The sequence below is a fragment of the Nicotiana tabacum genome, chromosome 15 (assembly GCF_000715075.1).
Source record: "Nicotiana tabacum cultivar K326 chromosome 15, ASM71507v2, whole genome shotgun sequence".
In the NCBI taxonomy this organism is placed as follows: domain Eukaryota; kingdom Viridiplantae; phylum Streptophyta; class Magnoliopsida; order Solanales; family Solanaceae; genus Nicotiana; species Nicotiana tabacum.
Window position 1 is genome coordinate 91,881,687 of NC_134094.1, and position 16,142 is coordinate 91,897,828.

General features: G+C 36.0%; 1 protein-coding gene and 1 long non-coding RNA gene across 2 annotated transcripts; both read right to left on the minus strand.

The window, feature by feature from the left end:
• Positions 1 to 1,749: 1,749 nt before the first annotated feature.
• On the minus strand, positions 1,750 to 3,614 carry LOC107783390 (uncharacterized). The gene is made up of 2 exons (XR_001647449.2): positions 1,996 to 3,614; positions 1,750 to 1,897 (listed from the first exon to the last, which is right to left on the minus strand). It is a non-coding gene; the product is annotated as an uncharacterized LOC107783390 (long non-coding RNA).
• A 409-nt stretch (positions 3,615 to 4,023) lies between these two features.
• LOC107783398 (casein kinase 1-like protein HD16) lies at positions 4,024 to 9,303 on the minus strand. The gene is made up of 16 exons (XM_016604366.2): positions 8,537 to 9,303; positions 7,557 to 7,688; positions 7,381 to 7,454; positions 7,205 to 7,274; positions 7,046 to 7,101; positions 6,858 to 6,929; positions 6,555 to 6,649; positions 6,377 to 6,443; positions 6,150 to 6,279; positions 5,851 to 6,069; positions 5,607 to 5,749; positions 5,359 to 5,533; positions 5,107 to 5,197; positions 4,856 to 5,013; positions 4,564 to 4,752; positions 4,024 to 4,451 (listed from the first exon to the last, which is right to left on the minus strand). Exons 1-16 carry the CDS (start codon positions 8,945 to 8,947, stop codon positions 4,392 to 4,394), a joined length of 2,142 nt encoding a protein of 713 aa, XP_016459852.1. The 5' UTR covers positions 8,948 to 9,303; the 3' UTR covers positions 4,024 to 4,391.
• Positions 9,304 to 16,142: the final 6,839 nt, after the last annotated feature.

The following is a 16,142-nucleotide window of genomic DNA, read 5'->3' on the forward strand; positions in this document are numbered from 1 at the left end:
AAACTATTTTCCTAATAAGGGTGAGAATTCCACTGACTACCTGCTACCTCGCACCAGCACAAGTAACTCTTCCCACCAAGATCTAAAATCATCACCTTTGTCTATGCTAGGAGTTAATCCTGATCTCTGAGGTCTGCATCTACCTCATTAACCACTAAGCTTCACCATTCGGTGCAAAAAGACATTCACCACTCAACAATCAAAGTGCAATAGCAATTGATCATAACTCATCGAGGCGTGTCACATCAGGTTGAGGCAAAAAAAAAAGTATCAGATAAAAAATCCTTATTATGCTATCATATCCCTCACCCCCAAACCCCCCAAAACCCTTTTCCTAATAAGGGTGAGAATTCCACCGACTACCTGTTACCTCCCACCAGCACAAGTAACTCTTTCCACCAAGATCTAAAATCATCACCTTTATCTATCTAGGAGTTAACCCTGATCTTTGAGGTCTGCATCTACCTCATTAACCACTAAGCCCCACCATTTGGTGCAAAAAGACATTCACCACTCAACGCGTGTCACATCAGGTTGAGGCAAGAAATGTATCTGATAAAAAATCCTTATTATGCTACCATATCCCTCGCCCCCAAAACCTTTTTCCTAATAAAGGTGAGAATTCCAATGACTACCTGCTACCTCCCACCAGCACAAGTAACTCTTTCCACCAAGATCTAAAATTATCATCTTTGTCTATGCTAGGAGTTAACCCTGATCTTTGAGGTCTGCATCTACCTCATTAACCACTAAGCCCCACCATTTGGTGCAAAAAGACATCCACCATTCAACAATCAAAGTGCAATAGCAATTGATCATAACTCATCAAAGCGTGTCACATCAAGTTGAGGCAAAAAAAAATATCAGATAAAAAATCCTTATTATGCTACCATATCCCAACCCCCCCCCCCCCAAAACCATTTTCCTAATAAGGGTGAGAATTCCACCAATTACCTGTTACCTCCCACCAGTACAAGTAACTCTTTCCACCAAGATCTAAAATCATCATCTTTGTCTATGCTAGGAGTTAACCCTGATCTTTGAGGTCTGCATCTACCTCATTAACCACTAAGCCCCACCATTTGGTGCAAAAAGACATTCACCACTCAACGCGTGTCACATCAGGTTGAGGCAAGAAATGTATCTGATAAAAAATCCTTATTATGCTACCATATCCCTCGCCCCCAAAACCTTTTTCCTAATAAAGGTGAGAATTCCAATGACTACCTGCTACCTCCCACCAGCACAAGTAACTCTTTCCACCAAGATCTAAAATAATCACCTTTGTCTATGCTAGGAGTTGAACCCTGATCTTTGAGGTAAGCCCCGCCATTTGAGTGGTGCAAAGACATTCACCACTCAACAATCAAAGTGCGATAGCAATTGATCATAGCTCATCGAAGCGTGTCACATCAGGTTGAGGCAAAAAAAAGTATTAGATAAAAAATCCTTATTATGCTACCATATCCCTCACAGCAAGTATAACGGAAATTACTTTTTGACCCACTAAAATATTCTGCTCAACAGAGGAAAGCCAAGGAGCCAGCTCCAGTCATACGTAGATTGGAGAAGGATCTATGTGGACCACAGAATAACACGTACCATATTTGACATGGGGTCACCCAATAACAAAAACATACACCACAAGACTAGAGGGGCCAAGGATTGCATTTGCAAGCAGGGCCACCTTCATACAAAACACAGGTCAGCAGGTAACAATTTTAAGTTCAACCACAAGTACAGATCTCATCGGATTAACAGCTATCATTCCCACATTAATAAAATTGGTAAGTGGACTGTTGTAAGAATATTACATCGCAATGTTGCCACAATTTTCTGCAATCTCTTGGTCTATAACCGAGGCACACTAAATATAACCTACAAAATATAGAATATCCTGCAGGCAGCATAAGCATATAAAAAAGAACTAGTTATTGACAGCAGAATTCTCAAATCCTGCAACAAAAGAATGCAACCAACTGCCATTTGCATTACCTAAAAACCCCTAGACAACAGAGTCTGGACTCCACATGCTTGACCAGCTGATACAATCTTTTTGAAAAAGCTTACTTCCAATTTGCCAAAAAAGGACTACAGCTCCGATGGGAAACCGGCAGATCCCAGAATCCTTGGTATCACCCCCAAGAATCACAAGAAAATTTTAGATCCATATGGAGGGGTAATATCATTTTGAAATAAAGATCCGACAGTGAAAAACAATCCTAAGGAACTAGTAAAGTTAGACCTCTGTATAACAGCATCACTATATAACAATCATTCACTATAAAAGTCAAGTTTCTTTGGAACCAATTTTCATGTTATGTTATAATATATGTTCTTTGTAACAACACTTAGCTATAACAACCAAAAAAATCTAGAATAGATGAGGCTGTTATAGAGGCGTTTGACTGTAATTAAGGAGACAAGCAAGCAGCAGCCGATCAAGAGAACATCCCTGGAGAAGAGAGAACTTGAAATCACAGTCATGATTAGTTTGTCATTTCCTGAATTAGCCTAATTAAATTAATCAATGTTAAGCTGATCACTTTCACGTGAATTTAGACAATCTGTTCTCTTCTCTAAAGATACCATGCATACAAGGTGTACAAGTGCAGGGAAAATTCAAATTAATCAGTTAACTACATATTTGACTTTGACAAAGCCAGCCAGACACAAACTGTGTTCTAGCTACTGTGCAGAGTCACAGAAACAATAAAATGAGAAGTGCAATAAGCCTATTGGAGCTTATATTTTCAAGGAACCAAAGTAAGAAAAATCTGAGCATTCATCATCAAGCAACGGTTATAAGCCGGAGAGGAGTCCGCATACTTTTATAGAGTTCATGTCAAAGATAGACATTAACTCTAAACATCTTGTTACAGGGAATGGCAACAAAACAAAAACTAACAAGAGCTGGAAATATTGGATACTGTTTAAAAAAAGAAGTAACATGGGCAAGAGGCCAGCCAACCTTCCACCAGAATAGTTGCTTCTGAAAAGGCCTTAGATACTCAAAATCCAATTAGTTGTAACAGACTGGTAACTCACATCTTAAGTGACTCTCGTGTTGCTATGTGATAATAGACAATCTTCTGCAGCTCCAGTTATGCAACCACGTTGCAAATTTCAGAAGATAAACTGTTGAGTACACACTTCAGTATGGTACCTCAAGTACTTGTTAGAAGTTTCTTACCTGCAAAGACTTCACTTGCAGGCAAATGTACCGGACATGCCTATTACATCACTCTAATGCACGCTAATGTCTTCATATCCTGAAGCTTAAATGAAGGGAATGACGACAGAACAAGAACTAACAAGAGAATGGAAATTTTGGAACTGCTAGGAAACAAATAAAGGTCCGGTTTGGAAGGAAAACCAGGTGAAAGAAGTCCCGGCCAACAATTTTTCACATTGTTTTCATTCCAAACGCCACCTGAATATCTGGAGTAACCACCCCTTTTCCGAGGCTAATAGTTTATAAGACAGCCTCAGAAACTGAAATATCCAATAATTCGAAACTGGTAGGATGTACTCTGAGATAGACAACAATTCTGTATTGTGAGGGTTCATATACTGAGACAGAAATTGGAAAATATCAACTAATTAAGATATCCAAGCCAAAACACTATATATATATATATATATATATATATATATATATATATATATATATATGTGTGTGTGTGTGTGTGTGTGTGTGAACCAAAGTGTCAAGAAGGTCGCGACTTAGCAGTGCTAAGAAACAAAACTTAACAAAGAGTACTTGAGGATAAGAGTTTACTGTAGTGTAGAGGTATGACAGGGAGGAGAGAGACCTGTGCTGAACAAATTATAATTTCCAGCGACCAAAGTGCCAAAATGATCATGAATGCACATAAAGAGTGATAGAGCTAACATATAAAGCAACAGGATCTATACAGGTAAGTTAAAATTCATTTCCAGGACAAACTCACAGTGAAGAATTAACCAACGTAATATACGGACTGAAATGAGACCAAACCAGGAAGAGGGGCAAGAAAGATAGAAATAGAAAATGAGATCGACTCCCAGCGTTCAAACTCCTTCACAAAACTTTAAATTGCAGGGTTCATAATACTACAAAATATACTTGCCTAAGAAAAGTATTTATTGTTCAAGCTGTACAATCTTTAACCAATATGTAAATTACTCCCATCCTAGCTCATGTACTGCCTATGCTAATAATCACATACATTGATGGCAATGGATTTTGAGAGTAGCCTCTCCAAACAAGGAGAAAAGCCAGCCTGATAAGCACGAAACGGTGTCGTCTATTTTTCTCCGTTAGTTAAAAATATAAGCAGGAAATTGCTGAAGGCACATTAAGGGTATCTCATGACACCCAGAAAAGTTACCAACAAAACTTTGGTGCCTCAAGAAACAGTTCGCCCATAACAGACAGATGCAAGGTAAAGATTTTTTGCCCATTTCTCCTGCAGCGAGCAAAATCAATGGTTAACTCTGTAACCAGGAGGCCAAAAAAACGAGAGAATGACAAAAGGAGTGGATCATGTTAAGAAAAGCATAATTGATTAAATAAACAACCTTGACATGAGTGCTAGGAAAAGCAGAAGTACGAAGGGTCTCTTGTGTTTCATCTGCAGGTTTCCTTCTTGGAACACTTAGAACAAGAGCAGCTTGATCCCATGTGGCTGCAGTCGATGTGATCCTATAACCAGCATCCCATCTCCTATGGATCCCTTCACTAGGATAGAGAAAATCTAATTCCACGACCTGCAAATTATATAAAGCATTAATATACCCAACTCCAAATTTGAAGAAAATAGCAAGTGACCCTATAAATAAATAAAATAAAAATAAAATCCATGATAAAAACCTGATCAGAGAACCCAGCCCCACGAGACATAACAATTGCCCATCTATTTCCTGCAGTTGCCATGGCAGTGACATAAAACCCCTCTTTCCATTTTTTGTTTATCCACTTGAATGGAAAAGACTCGCTGACTTTGTATGATTGCTGCAGATACTGGGTACCTGACATATTACCAACAAAACTAGGTTTAGTCTGCTCTAATTTACAGATTATGGTGCAAAACATGTATAGCATGTTATCAAAGATACACTAACCCTTTGACATGATAACTAATGAGCTCCCATTATTAGCTCCTGCTATGGCACTAATATAATAATTCTTCTCCCATTGCTCCATAATCCATTCCTATGTTTAAACATAAACAGAGGGAATTAGCTAAAGCCTGAAGGAGTAAACTGAATTATGCATAAGTTTACTATAGGTATAGCACATTAGACATGCAAATATACAACATAATTTAATTTGAACATGCTTCAAGATTAACCATTCATTGGGACATGAGAGACCTTGTGAAGAAAAAGAGGTGACAGTTCATAAACTTGGGCACTAAACCCAGTCCCCGCATCCATGATTAGGGCCCACAAGTTCGAACAAGATGCCACACTGCTGATAAATAGTCCGTCCTCATTTCCTTTCTCGATGTGCTGAGCTAGCCTCATATCAGCAACGTTATAGTGATACCTGCAAGCCCAAACAGTGTCACTGCATTGTTCACAAGCTCAAATCAAAGATATTTCGGCCAAACTGCATATACCTTTGCTTCATTGGGCGCCGAGCATTGTAAACACTGATCCATTGTGTCGCAGGCATTCCCATGCGAACCTTCTTCTTTGGCTGTTCATCATCATCTTCTTCCAATGTCAATCTTCCTCTTTTCTGCCCAACTTGGTATATAAGCTTTAGAAAATGAAAAACACGTTAGCAAAATTCTACTTCTGCTGCTGATTCTTCAACATAAAGAGAAGCCTGCAATAAAGATATATGCAAATAATACCTACCTTCTGTGCACCATCAGTGTTGATTGGCCTGATGTCCGGATTTGGACCTACTACTCCATCAAACAAGGAGATATATTTAGCATAGTTAGGCTCCTCGTCAAACTTCAAGTTCACAACATATTCCACAAACTGTCTAAACGGAGCAGGGCAGAAGCAGCAAAGAGTTTCTGGAGAAGTTGCCATCTTTTTCTTACAGACAAGGAAACCTTTGTTCTCGCCCTACACACAAAATAAATGGTGTCATCGCAAGGAGATATTTACAAGTAAAATGCCGCTATTAAGTTGAGAAAAATGAAAACCTGGTATCCCTGCCAAGGCAGCCGGCCTCGGAGAAGAAAGACGAGAGTGTAAGCCAGCGACTCTAAATCATCCCTTCGGCTTCCAGTCCTTCCAAGGTGAGCATGCACACTAGCATACCTTACAGTTCCTCTGAGGCAATGGTTCTCTTGATCGTCAGTGGCCACAGACACAAAACAAATGTAGCCAAACATAGAGATAAGACAAATAGAAGTACTGAATATTGTACCTAAAGACATCAGGCCGTTGATCATATTCCACATGTAAGCCAGTAGAAGTATCACGCCACCTTGTTGCTGGAGCATTCAAACAGATTGATCAGCATGACCATATTATGCAGAATAGAGCATGATGAAGATTCCAAATCGAAAGACAAAATTCTTCTTTTCTAATTTTAATTTACTCACCTAACCCAAGGTCAACAAGAAACAATTTTTTCTCATCAGGAGTTCCAGGAGTTCCAAGAAGAAAGTTTTCAGGCTTTACATCTCCATGCACATACCTTCAAAACAATATAAGTGAGACAAACCAATCAGATCAATTAAACATTGTTTACCTATTGTGCCTCTTGTTTTTTGTTTTTCTTTTCGGGGAGGTCAGAATAGACAGTGTAAGTCATAATGCCCAGAATTTGTAACTATCTAAAGATAGAAAACAGCTTCCTATATGTAATATGCTAGGAACTGCTGATCTACGCATGACGTACTTACCCTCTGGAGTGCAATTTCTCGAGTATGGAAATTGCTTCAATGGCAATGCATGCTACCATTTCAATAGACATCCTAAATCAAAAACATAAAAACCAAAAGGCTGGCGTTGAGGTCCAAGGAACAGCAATATGTTTAAAGATAAGAATGTTCTATAATACTATAAATAATAAATAAAGAATAGATCTTACGCATGGGAATTATTGTTCCAAACATCCCACAAACTAGGACCAAGCATATCCATAACCTGCAATTTGATTACAGGAATTCAGCAGTTCAAATGGAGATAGGAATCAACTGCAACTTGAAACGAATGATAAAATAACCCCATTACACTGCAGATGACATACCATAATATAGTAATCACCTTGACGTCCCTTGTAATGTACACGTGGTATACCATGACTACCACCAAGGGCACTAGAAGCAACAGCAAAGGGCATCAACTATTAGAAAATCTTTTGTTACCAGATATCAATAATATAAAAAGACAAACAGAAAGAACAAGTGTTAAATGACCACATACTTGTAGACCTGCCACTCATAAGGTGGTCCATAGTTACAACCTTTGCTGCTTCTGTGCTCGAATTTCAAGGCAACCTAGAACCAGAAATGATAATTTCATCATATGCATAATTAAGAGAATCATCATCAGCATACAACAAATAAAACAGTAAATAATAGGAAAAAGTAATGTTGTACCTCGAAAGCTCCTGGGCCAGTTCTTTCATGTGGATTTGGTGGGTTTGCACGACGACCCACATACACTTGACCAAATCCTCCTTTACCAAGTTTCCTATCAATCCTATAAGCTGGTGATCCACCAACCTGGACCTATTGCATGCAAAAGGAAACAATGTAATACAACAATCAAATCAAATATTTCAATGTAAAACCAGGGAGGAAGTGAACAGCTGGAAGAAAAACAGTATAATATCTCCATGTTGACGGGACTAGAGACCTAATAACCCCAGCAACCACAAACAAATATATCAGAACCAAAGTTAGTGACGAATAACTAATAGAATAGAAAAATATATGTGTCTATTTGTGTGTGTGATGTCACAACCCAAACTAGGGGCCATTCCCTGCACTCAGTAGGTTAGACCCTACCAAAGCATCTCAACCCAGCCCATACTCAGCCTGTCCTTCAATTCCCATAAACAAAACCTCAAAACAACAAATTCTCACTGAGAAAACTGACGATAAAATTCAAAGGAGGCAGAACAAACATAAGGTATAAACCAGTAATCTAAGTGCAGTCCCAAATACACCCTAAAAGACTATCTTTCCACAGTAAACACAATAGTACTGCAAAACGTTTTTCACCAATTGCAGATAGAAGTTCTATGCCGTGATGGTGCAAAAAATAATTACACAATCAAGTCACTTTTAGATAATTACAGGTAAATCTCTTAACTAGCATTAATTGATAATCTAGTAACAAAGAATAACTAACCTAATATCACAAGTTAAAATTCACTATCTTTACACTGGCAGTATATATAACTTAAAATCCTTTTAAAAAAGCTATAAACTCGGACCTAGAAATCTGCAACCTCGTGACTTGCAGAGTACAGACTGAAAATCACATGGTCAATTTAATGGAAATCACACAATTATCTAACTTAAGAGACAAATTTGTTAAATGAAAACAGAGCATAAATAAAATATAGTAATACCCTTTCAGGCAGTGGAGCAGTGCTGCCTTCATCCTCAGCAGCCAAATTCTTATCGCCGCCGCTTTGGCCGCCTCCACTATCATACTCATCCATCTGTTTTTCTCCTACTTCTTCTTCCTCCTTCTCTACTTCCTTCTTCTCCTTATCCTCTTCACCGCCAGACGCTGTTTCCTTTACAGCATTCTCATCATCTACTGGTAAAATTACTTCTTTAACCTCCTCGTTATTTGTATTTTTCTTCTTCCTTCCTCCAACTACTCTATTTCCTGGCGCTCGCCTCTGTCTCGTAGTCCGTGCGACAGTCGCTCGCCTTGTAACTCTCTTGTTGTTGTTGTTGTTGTTGTTAGGTTCTGCTTCAATCGGTCGACGGCCTCTGCGCACTCCACTACGCAGTTGAGGCATATCGATCATCCATCAACTTGACAAAACCCTAAATCGACCTTCATCAATCAGGCTGCCTTCGAACTTCTAGAATCTTCCACTACCTCACACCACCACCAACGGATCTTCGAGGTATAATCGGAATTATATCAATTGAAGCTTTAGGAGATCTGTGGAGAGAGATGATGAAAACAATGGCTCCAAAACAACGTGCTTTGCCTCAAGAGAGACGATGAAAGTGATGAATTAAAGAGAAGGCAAATTCTGGTTCTTCTCTTTGATTTTTGTAAATTTATTACTCTTATAATTTTATTTTGTTTTCCTTTTCTTTAATTACTCTTTAATTTTATTACTCCTATTGGCGATAAGTTTTCTCCACTTTTTCCGGGGAAAAGAAAATGAAAATATTGTTTGGTTATAAAAGGTGATGAGTTTTTGGACAATTTTTTAAGATTTTAAATTTTTCGCTCACAAAATTTTAACTTTTCTCTCAAGTAAAATACATGTATAAATACAATTTCAACTTTCAAAAATTATTTTTCATCTCATCTTCATCTTCAAAGACATTCAACCAAATCTAAATCTGAACTAACTTAGTGACTCAGTTAGTTGGCTACCTTAACTACAAGATAAATTTTCACCTTGTAATCCCCTCCCTTATTTCCCTCCCATATCCTTAATTTTTTTTCAAAATACAATATATAGTTTGAATTAGCATATATTTTAAATATTTTAAAAATTTATGATAAAAATTATATAATATTTATGTGCTTATAAAATTTTGAAAATTGTGGTTTTAATATGTGATAACATTTATATTGTCACGATCCGAAATTTTTACCTTCGGACAGTGATGGCGCCTAACATTTCACTTGCTAGGCAAGCCAACGTTAGAATAATATTAACCATTTTAAAATAATTTTTAAATTTATCAATAACAAAGAAATAAATGTTGAAGTAAAGTCTGAAATATAGTGAATAATCCATAAAAAGAACGGTGTCTAAATACCATCCCAGAATTGGTGTCACAAGTGCACGAGCTTCTAGAATAATACAAATAAAGGTCTGAATAAAATAAAGTTGCCTAGAAACAAACACACAGCTAAAGTAAAGTAGACGGGGGACTTCAGAACTGCGGACGTCGTGTAGTTATACCTCAAGTCTCCTCTAGTAGCTGAAATCTGAGCAAGTCCATGGTACGCCGCTGGGACCAACTCCGAAACCTGCACAAGAAGTGCAGAGTGTAGTATCAGTACAACCGACATCATGTACTGGTAAGTGTTGAGCCTAACCTCGACGAAGTAGTGATGAGGCTAAGGCGGTTCACTTACATTAACTTGTACGCAATATTAGTAACAACAACAAATAATAGAAATAAATCAGATAACTCATTTATAATAATTGAAGTCAACTCAGAAGTTATAACTCATTATTATTTCAACCAATTTTCGTTGTAGCGTGTAAACCGCTCCCACAATATATTCATATTCAATCCTCTAATATATTTGTTTTAGTCAAATATATATAGACTTTTAACAAATCTGTTGCAGCGTACAACCTAATCCTCCAATATGGACTTTTTAATAAGTTTGTTGCGGCGTGCAACGTGATCCCCCAATATATTCATTTCAATCAATTCTATTACGTATATGGACTTTTTTTAATAAGTCTGTTGCGGCGTGCAACCCGATCCCCCGATATATTCATTTCAATTGATTATATTACGTATATTGACTTTTTAATAAGTCTGTTGCGGCGTGCAACCCGATCCCCCAATATATTCATTTCAATCGATTCTGTTGCGGCGTGCAACCCGCTCCTCCAATATATTCATTTACCAATTCTTATAGAAGAAATTGCCCCAATAAATACAACAATTAATATAAAATTTTAAGACAATAAGCATAGAATAATTATGATTTAATTATGAAACAAACAATGACAAATAACAATTTATTATGAAAATCAGGGAGAAAATAGGTAGCTTAATGTTTAATATGCTAAATGTCAAGTAGCAATTAATACACATAATTCAAATAAGATATAACAATTAATGCATGAATTCAAGAATTAATATTTGACAAAGAATAGGATAGAAACAATTATTATAACAATTAATTCATGATTTAAAATAATTTATGATTTTTCAAGTAAATATGCAAACAATTAATTTGACGACGTATAGACACTCGTCACCTCGCCTATACGTCGTTCACATGCATTTCACATAACAAATTATTTAAGGATCATACTCCCTCAAGTCAAGTTTAACCACGACACTTACATCGCTTTGCAAATTCCAATCAATTACTCGACCAAAGCTTTTCCTTTTAAATTTGTCTCCAAAAGATTCAAACCTATTCACAAACAATTCGATATACTCAATACGAATCATAGGAATTAATTTCATATGAATTTAATAATTTTTCGGATAAAATTCAAAATTCATTTAAATATTCGACAGTGGGAGTCACGTCTCAAATCTCGAAAAAACTTACGAAATCCGAACACACGTTCCGATACGAGTTCACCAATACAAAATTTATCCAATTCCGATGTCAAATGAACCTTCAAATCTTAAATTTTCGTTTTTGGAAGATTTTATAAAAATCTAATTTATCTCTCAAAATTTCACGGATTTATGATATAAACGAGTATGGAATCATGAAATATAATCAATATAGGATAAGTAACACTTACCCCACTGTTTTTTCGTGAAAATCGCCCAAGAATAGCCTTACCCGAGCTAAAAATTGGAAATGATTGAAAATGGGTCGAAACCCCATTTCTAAAACTTAAGTTATGTTTCTAAGATTTTTACCCTTCGCGAACGCGGCCAGTGCCTCGCGTTCGCGAAGCACAAATTTGTGCTACCCAATTTTACTCTTCGCGAACGCGAGGGCTACCTCGCGAACGTGAAGCTTACCTGGCTTGGCCTTCGCGAACACGAGATGCCCTTCGTGAACGCGAAGGCATATTTCCCTATTAGCCTCTTTCCCTTCGCGAATGCGAGGCTTCGATCGCGAACGCGAAGCTTCGCACCTCAAGCCTTCGTGAACGCGAAGCACAAAATGTGCCAGCCCTAATTTGCTCTTCGCGAACGCGAGACTCCCCTCGCGAACGCGATGAAGGAAACCAGAAGCAGGTTCCTGCAGTTTCCTCGGGTCCAAAATTGATCCGTTAACCACCCGAAACCAACCCGAGCCCTCGGGGTTCCAAACCAAACATGCACCCAAGTCCTAGAACATCATACGAACTTGCTCGCGCGATCAAATCGTCAAAATAACACCTAGAACTACGAATCGGACACCAAATCAAATGAGGTTTTCAAGAAAACTTTAAAACTTATATTTTTACAACCGGACGTCCGAATCACGTCAAATCAACTCCGATTCTCACCAAATTCGGCAGACAAGTCATAAATATTATAATGGACCTATACCGGGCTTCGAAACTAAAATACGGGCCCGGTGTCAATAAATCCAACATTAGTAATTTCTTAAAAATCATTAAGCTTTCAAGCTTTTAATTTTTCATCAAATTTTCATATCTCGGGTTAGGAACCTCGAAGTTCGATTCCGGGCATACGCCCAAGTCCCAAATCACGATACGGACCTACTAGAATTGTAAAAATACTGATCTGAGTCCGTTTGCTCAAAATATTGACCAAAGTCAACTCAATTGAGTTTTAAAGTTCTATTTCACCTTTTAATCCATTTTTCACATAAACACTTTCCGGAAGATTGTACGGACTGCACACGCAAATCGAGGAGTGATAAAATAGTGCTTTTTGAGGTCTTAGAACACGTAATTAATTATTAAATTTAAAGATGACATTTTGGGTCATCACATGTATAGTTATAAAATCTTTTTAATAAAGATAAAAAATAAAAATTTAATAATTTCCAAATTTAAAAATATATCATTTTTTGTAATATACTAAAAAGAAAAATATATTTCACAATTAAAAAGGAAGAAGTAGTTAGTGTGTGCTCAAAGAGGTGTTATTATGTGGACATATGAGTGGTAAAATAGTTAAAAGAAAACAGTTAACCACTCATATTGTTTACTAAAAATTAGAATGAACTTTTTAAAAATAGGTCAAATATGGATAAGAACCATATTATCCATTTAGAAAACGGATAACCAATAGATCTAACTTTTACATTTGTAATGTCTCAAACTGGGGGTTTCTCAAATTAGGGGCACTAAGAATTCTCCCAAAAGTGATTATATGCAAGAAGTCATAGATAATATGGGTAATATCCGCAGTTAACCCATTTTTTTATCCTTATTAAATATGAGTCAGGTCGGATAATTCAACCGCTTTTCATTATCCGTTTTCGACCCGAGCCATATCCGCCCGACCCGCCGGTTTGACACTCCTATGTGGACCCATCCTTTATTTCTTATTCATTAACTTCTCGAATAAACTACTTGTGATGATCGGGGCTTTTGGTGATTGTATTTCATAGTGGCGGTTGGCGAATGAGAAAACGGCAAATAATATAAGTGATTCTATTGGATGTAGTTTATATAGTTAGAAGGACTAATTACTTCAAATTTGTTCTCTTTTGTCAACTAAACCTAAGTTTAATAAAATAGTCTAATATGACATAAACACACTCTTAAAATTCGTTTGAAACAGTAAATAAGCATTCTCTTGCTTGAAAAAAATAGTAACTTGACCAAAATTAATGTCCAAGTTCTTGCGCTTATTTACGCAAATGTTTGTTTCAAAATTACTATTTAGATTTTATCCTTATTTTCAAAAATATTGTGCAAATATAGCCCTTAAAAAAATTACCCTTCTAGACAACCTTAGGCTTAGGTCTAATGTTTGCTCATATATTGATCAACCTTACAAACAAAATATTAGATTGTCATCTTAAGCTTGCAATAACTTATAAAATTTTCGGATTGTCGCTAATGTTTCTCATAAGTTGTAAAGAAATTAAAAAATGGTCATCTCTAACTATCCCAAAAGGGACAATAACAATTTTTTTTGAAGTTCTTGCATCCACTACTCGACTTTTCTTTCATTACTTGAACCATTTTCCTTTCATTTTCTTCAAAACCCCAAAATTTCAGAGAGAACACTCTTTTTATTCGAGAAGTTAGTTATGCGAGATAAGAACTCTTATAAAGAGTGTAAGTGTTTGGTTTTAAAATGCCGATATATTTGCAATTGCTTCATATTACAGGAGTATTTTCTGTAATTTACCCTAAATGTTATTATACACAATAACTAATATTACTAATGAACAATACAGTCAGACCTTTCAATAATCGCATCACTATATAACAGTCATTCGCTATAAAAGTCAAGTTTTCCTCGGAACCGATTTTTAAAGTTATATTTTACTTCTCTATAACATTAACATTCATATTTATAGCAGAACGCTTTTTGTAAAATTACTCCTCTATAACAACCATATAAAATCATTAAGATTCCTAATAATAGTTTTAAAATATATGCACGCAATCTTCTCCATTAAACAAAGTTTTTATCTTGCATAAGATATAAGATTTAAAGATTTGCACATGATATCTTTTTCATTGGACAAATTCCAAAAAAATATTTAGATAGAAAATTATTCTGTTACTGTTAAGCTCTTCGATTGTCTTCAAGGGAAAGCTATTGGATACCTTTTTGCTGAAAATTTGGACACGAAACTTCGACAATTCAAGTGTTAGTAAGAGAATAAATCTACAAAAGAAGCTACAATTACAAAGTTCTTCCATCAATTTTGAAAGATTTTGTTTTTCTAGGCAGTTTTAAAATGTCCGCTTTATAGTTTAAATCTTTATACGTTTAGTTATGAGTTTATTAATAATGTATTAGCATTCTTCAATATTTAACTAGTGAAATCTGCATATCTTTTGAGATTTTAAATTTGAATAATTTTCTTATCTTTTATATGTAACATTAAAAAAGGAAAAATAATTAATTTTTGAATAATATTTATCTATAACAGCCAAACAAAATTTAAACGTTAAATGTTGTTATAGGTGTATAATAGCCATTCACTATAAAAGTCAAAAAATATCGGAACAAACGAGGTTATTATAGAGAAGGTTGATTGTACTAGCATCCAAATACAGTCGCTAATAAATGTTATTTTATACAATATACAATAACTAATTAATATTATTAATGAACAACAGTAAAAATAGAAAGGGAAGGCGATAGGAATTACATTACACATTTTGTTTCTCTGTAAAGTGAAAATTTAGAGGACTGTTCCACGAATTCTGCCATTATAGAACAATAGAAAAGAACATTTTGTTTTTTGTTTTGAACTTGTTTTTCAGATAGTTTTGTATAATTTGGAATAGAATTATTGACATTTCACCTTCTTTCGGCACTAGATCCAATACTAGCCAAATGAGAAGCAAATACGATCCAGTTCAACAATTTTAACCACACAAAAAAAATATAGAAAAAATCCAGACGCAGGTTTTATGTCATTCACTTGCATGCATCCGAATAAAGGAACTTGAAAAACTGAGAAAAATAAATTATTTCCCTGTGGTCACAAAGGCACTATTTGAACTGCACTGTACAATTCCAAAACGAGTGACCTAATGACTGCAGCAAAATTAGGTTCTCATCTTCCTCTTTTAAATTTGTCAAGGAAAGGAAAATGAAAATACAGTTTCCTCACAAGTATGAATCACATCTCAGATCCAGCACCCTTACATGTTTGCCTATAGTTTTTACGGGAAATTTGAAGGAAGAACAGAAGCGATTAAGTAGCTTGAGAACCGAATGAGAATGAATAACATCTTCTTCTCTTGGGGTTGGAAGATCAAACCCCAAGCGCCCAAACGAAACAAAAGGGAGACGCAAATACCGTTCATGTTTGACCTGCAGGAGTGTTCCCATGCATTTTTTGGTTAACCAAACATTCATATCACAATATGAATAAACTGTTAAAATATGAATAAACTTAAAACAGTATATCTCATTCCTAACCGCGAAGCAGTAATTCTCTCAGGCTAAAGGTAATAAATATGTCTATAGAGCATTTATGCTAACAAATGGTAGTTTCACAACCCCATGAATTAGAGAAACAATGTATGACAACCTAAATTGTTTGTTCCGAGTATGCCAAACATGAAACAACACATGAAACAAGGAATCAAGCAATTCATTCTATTAGGGTAAAACGCGACACAATGGGGAAAGTTCCTATGCTTAATGACAATATAGGTCTACTAC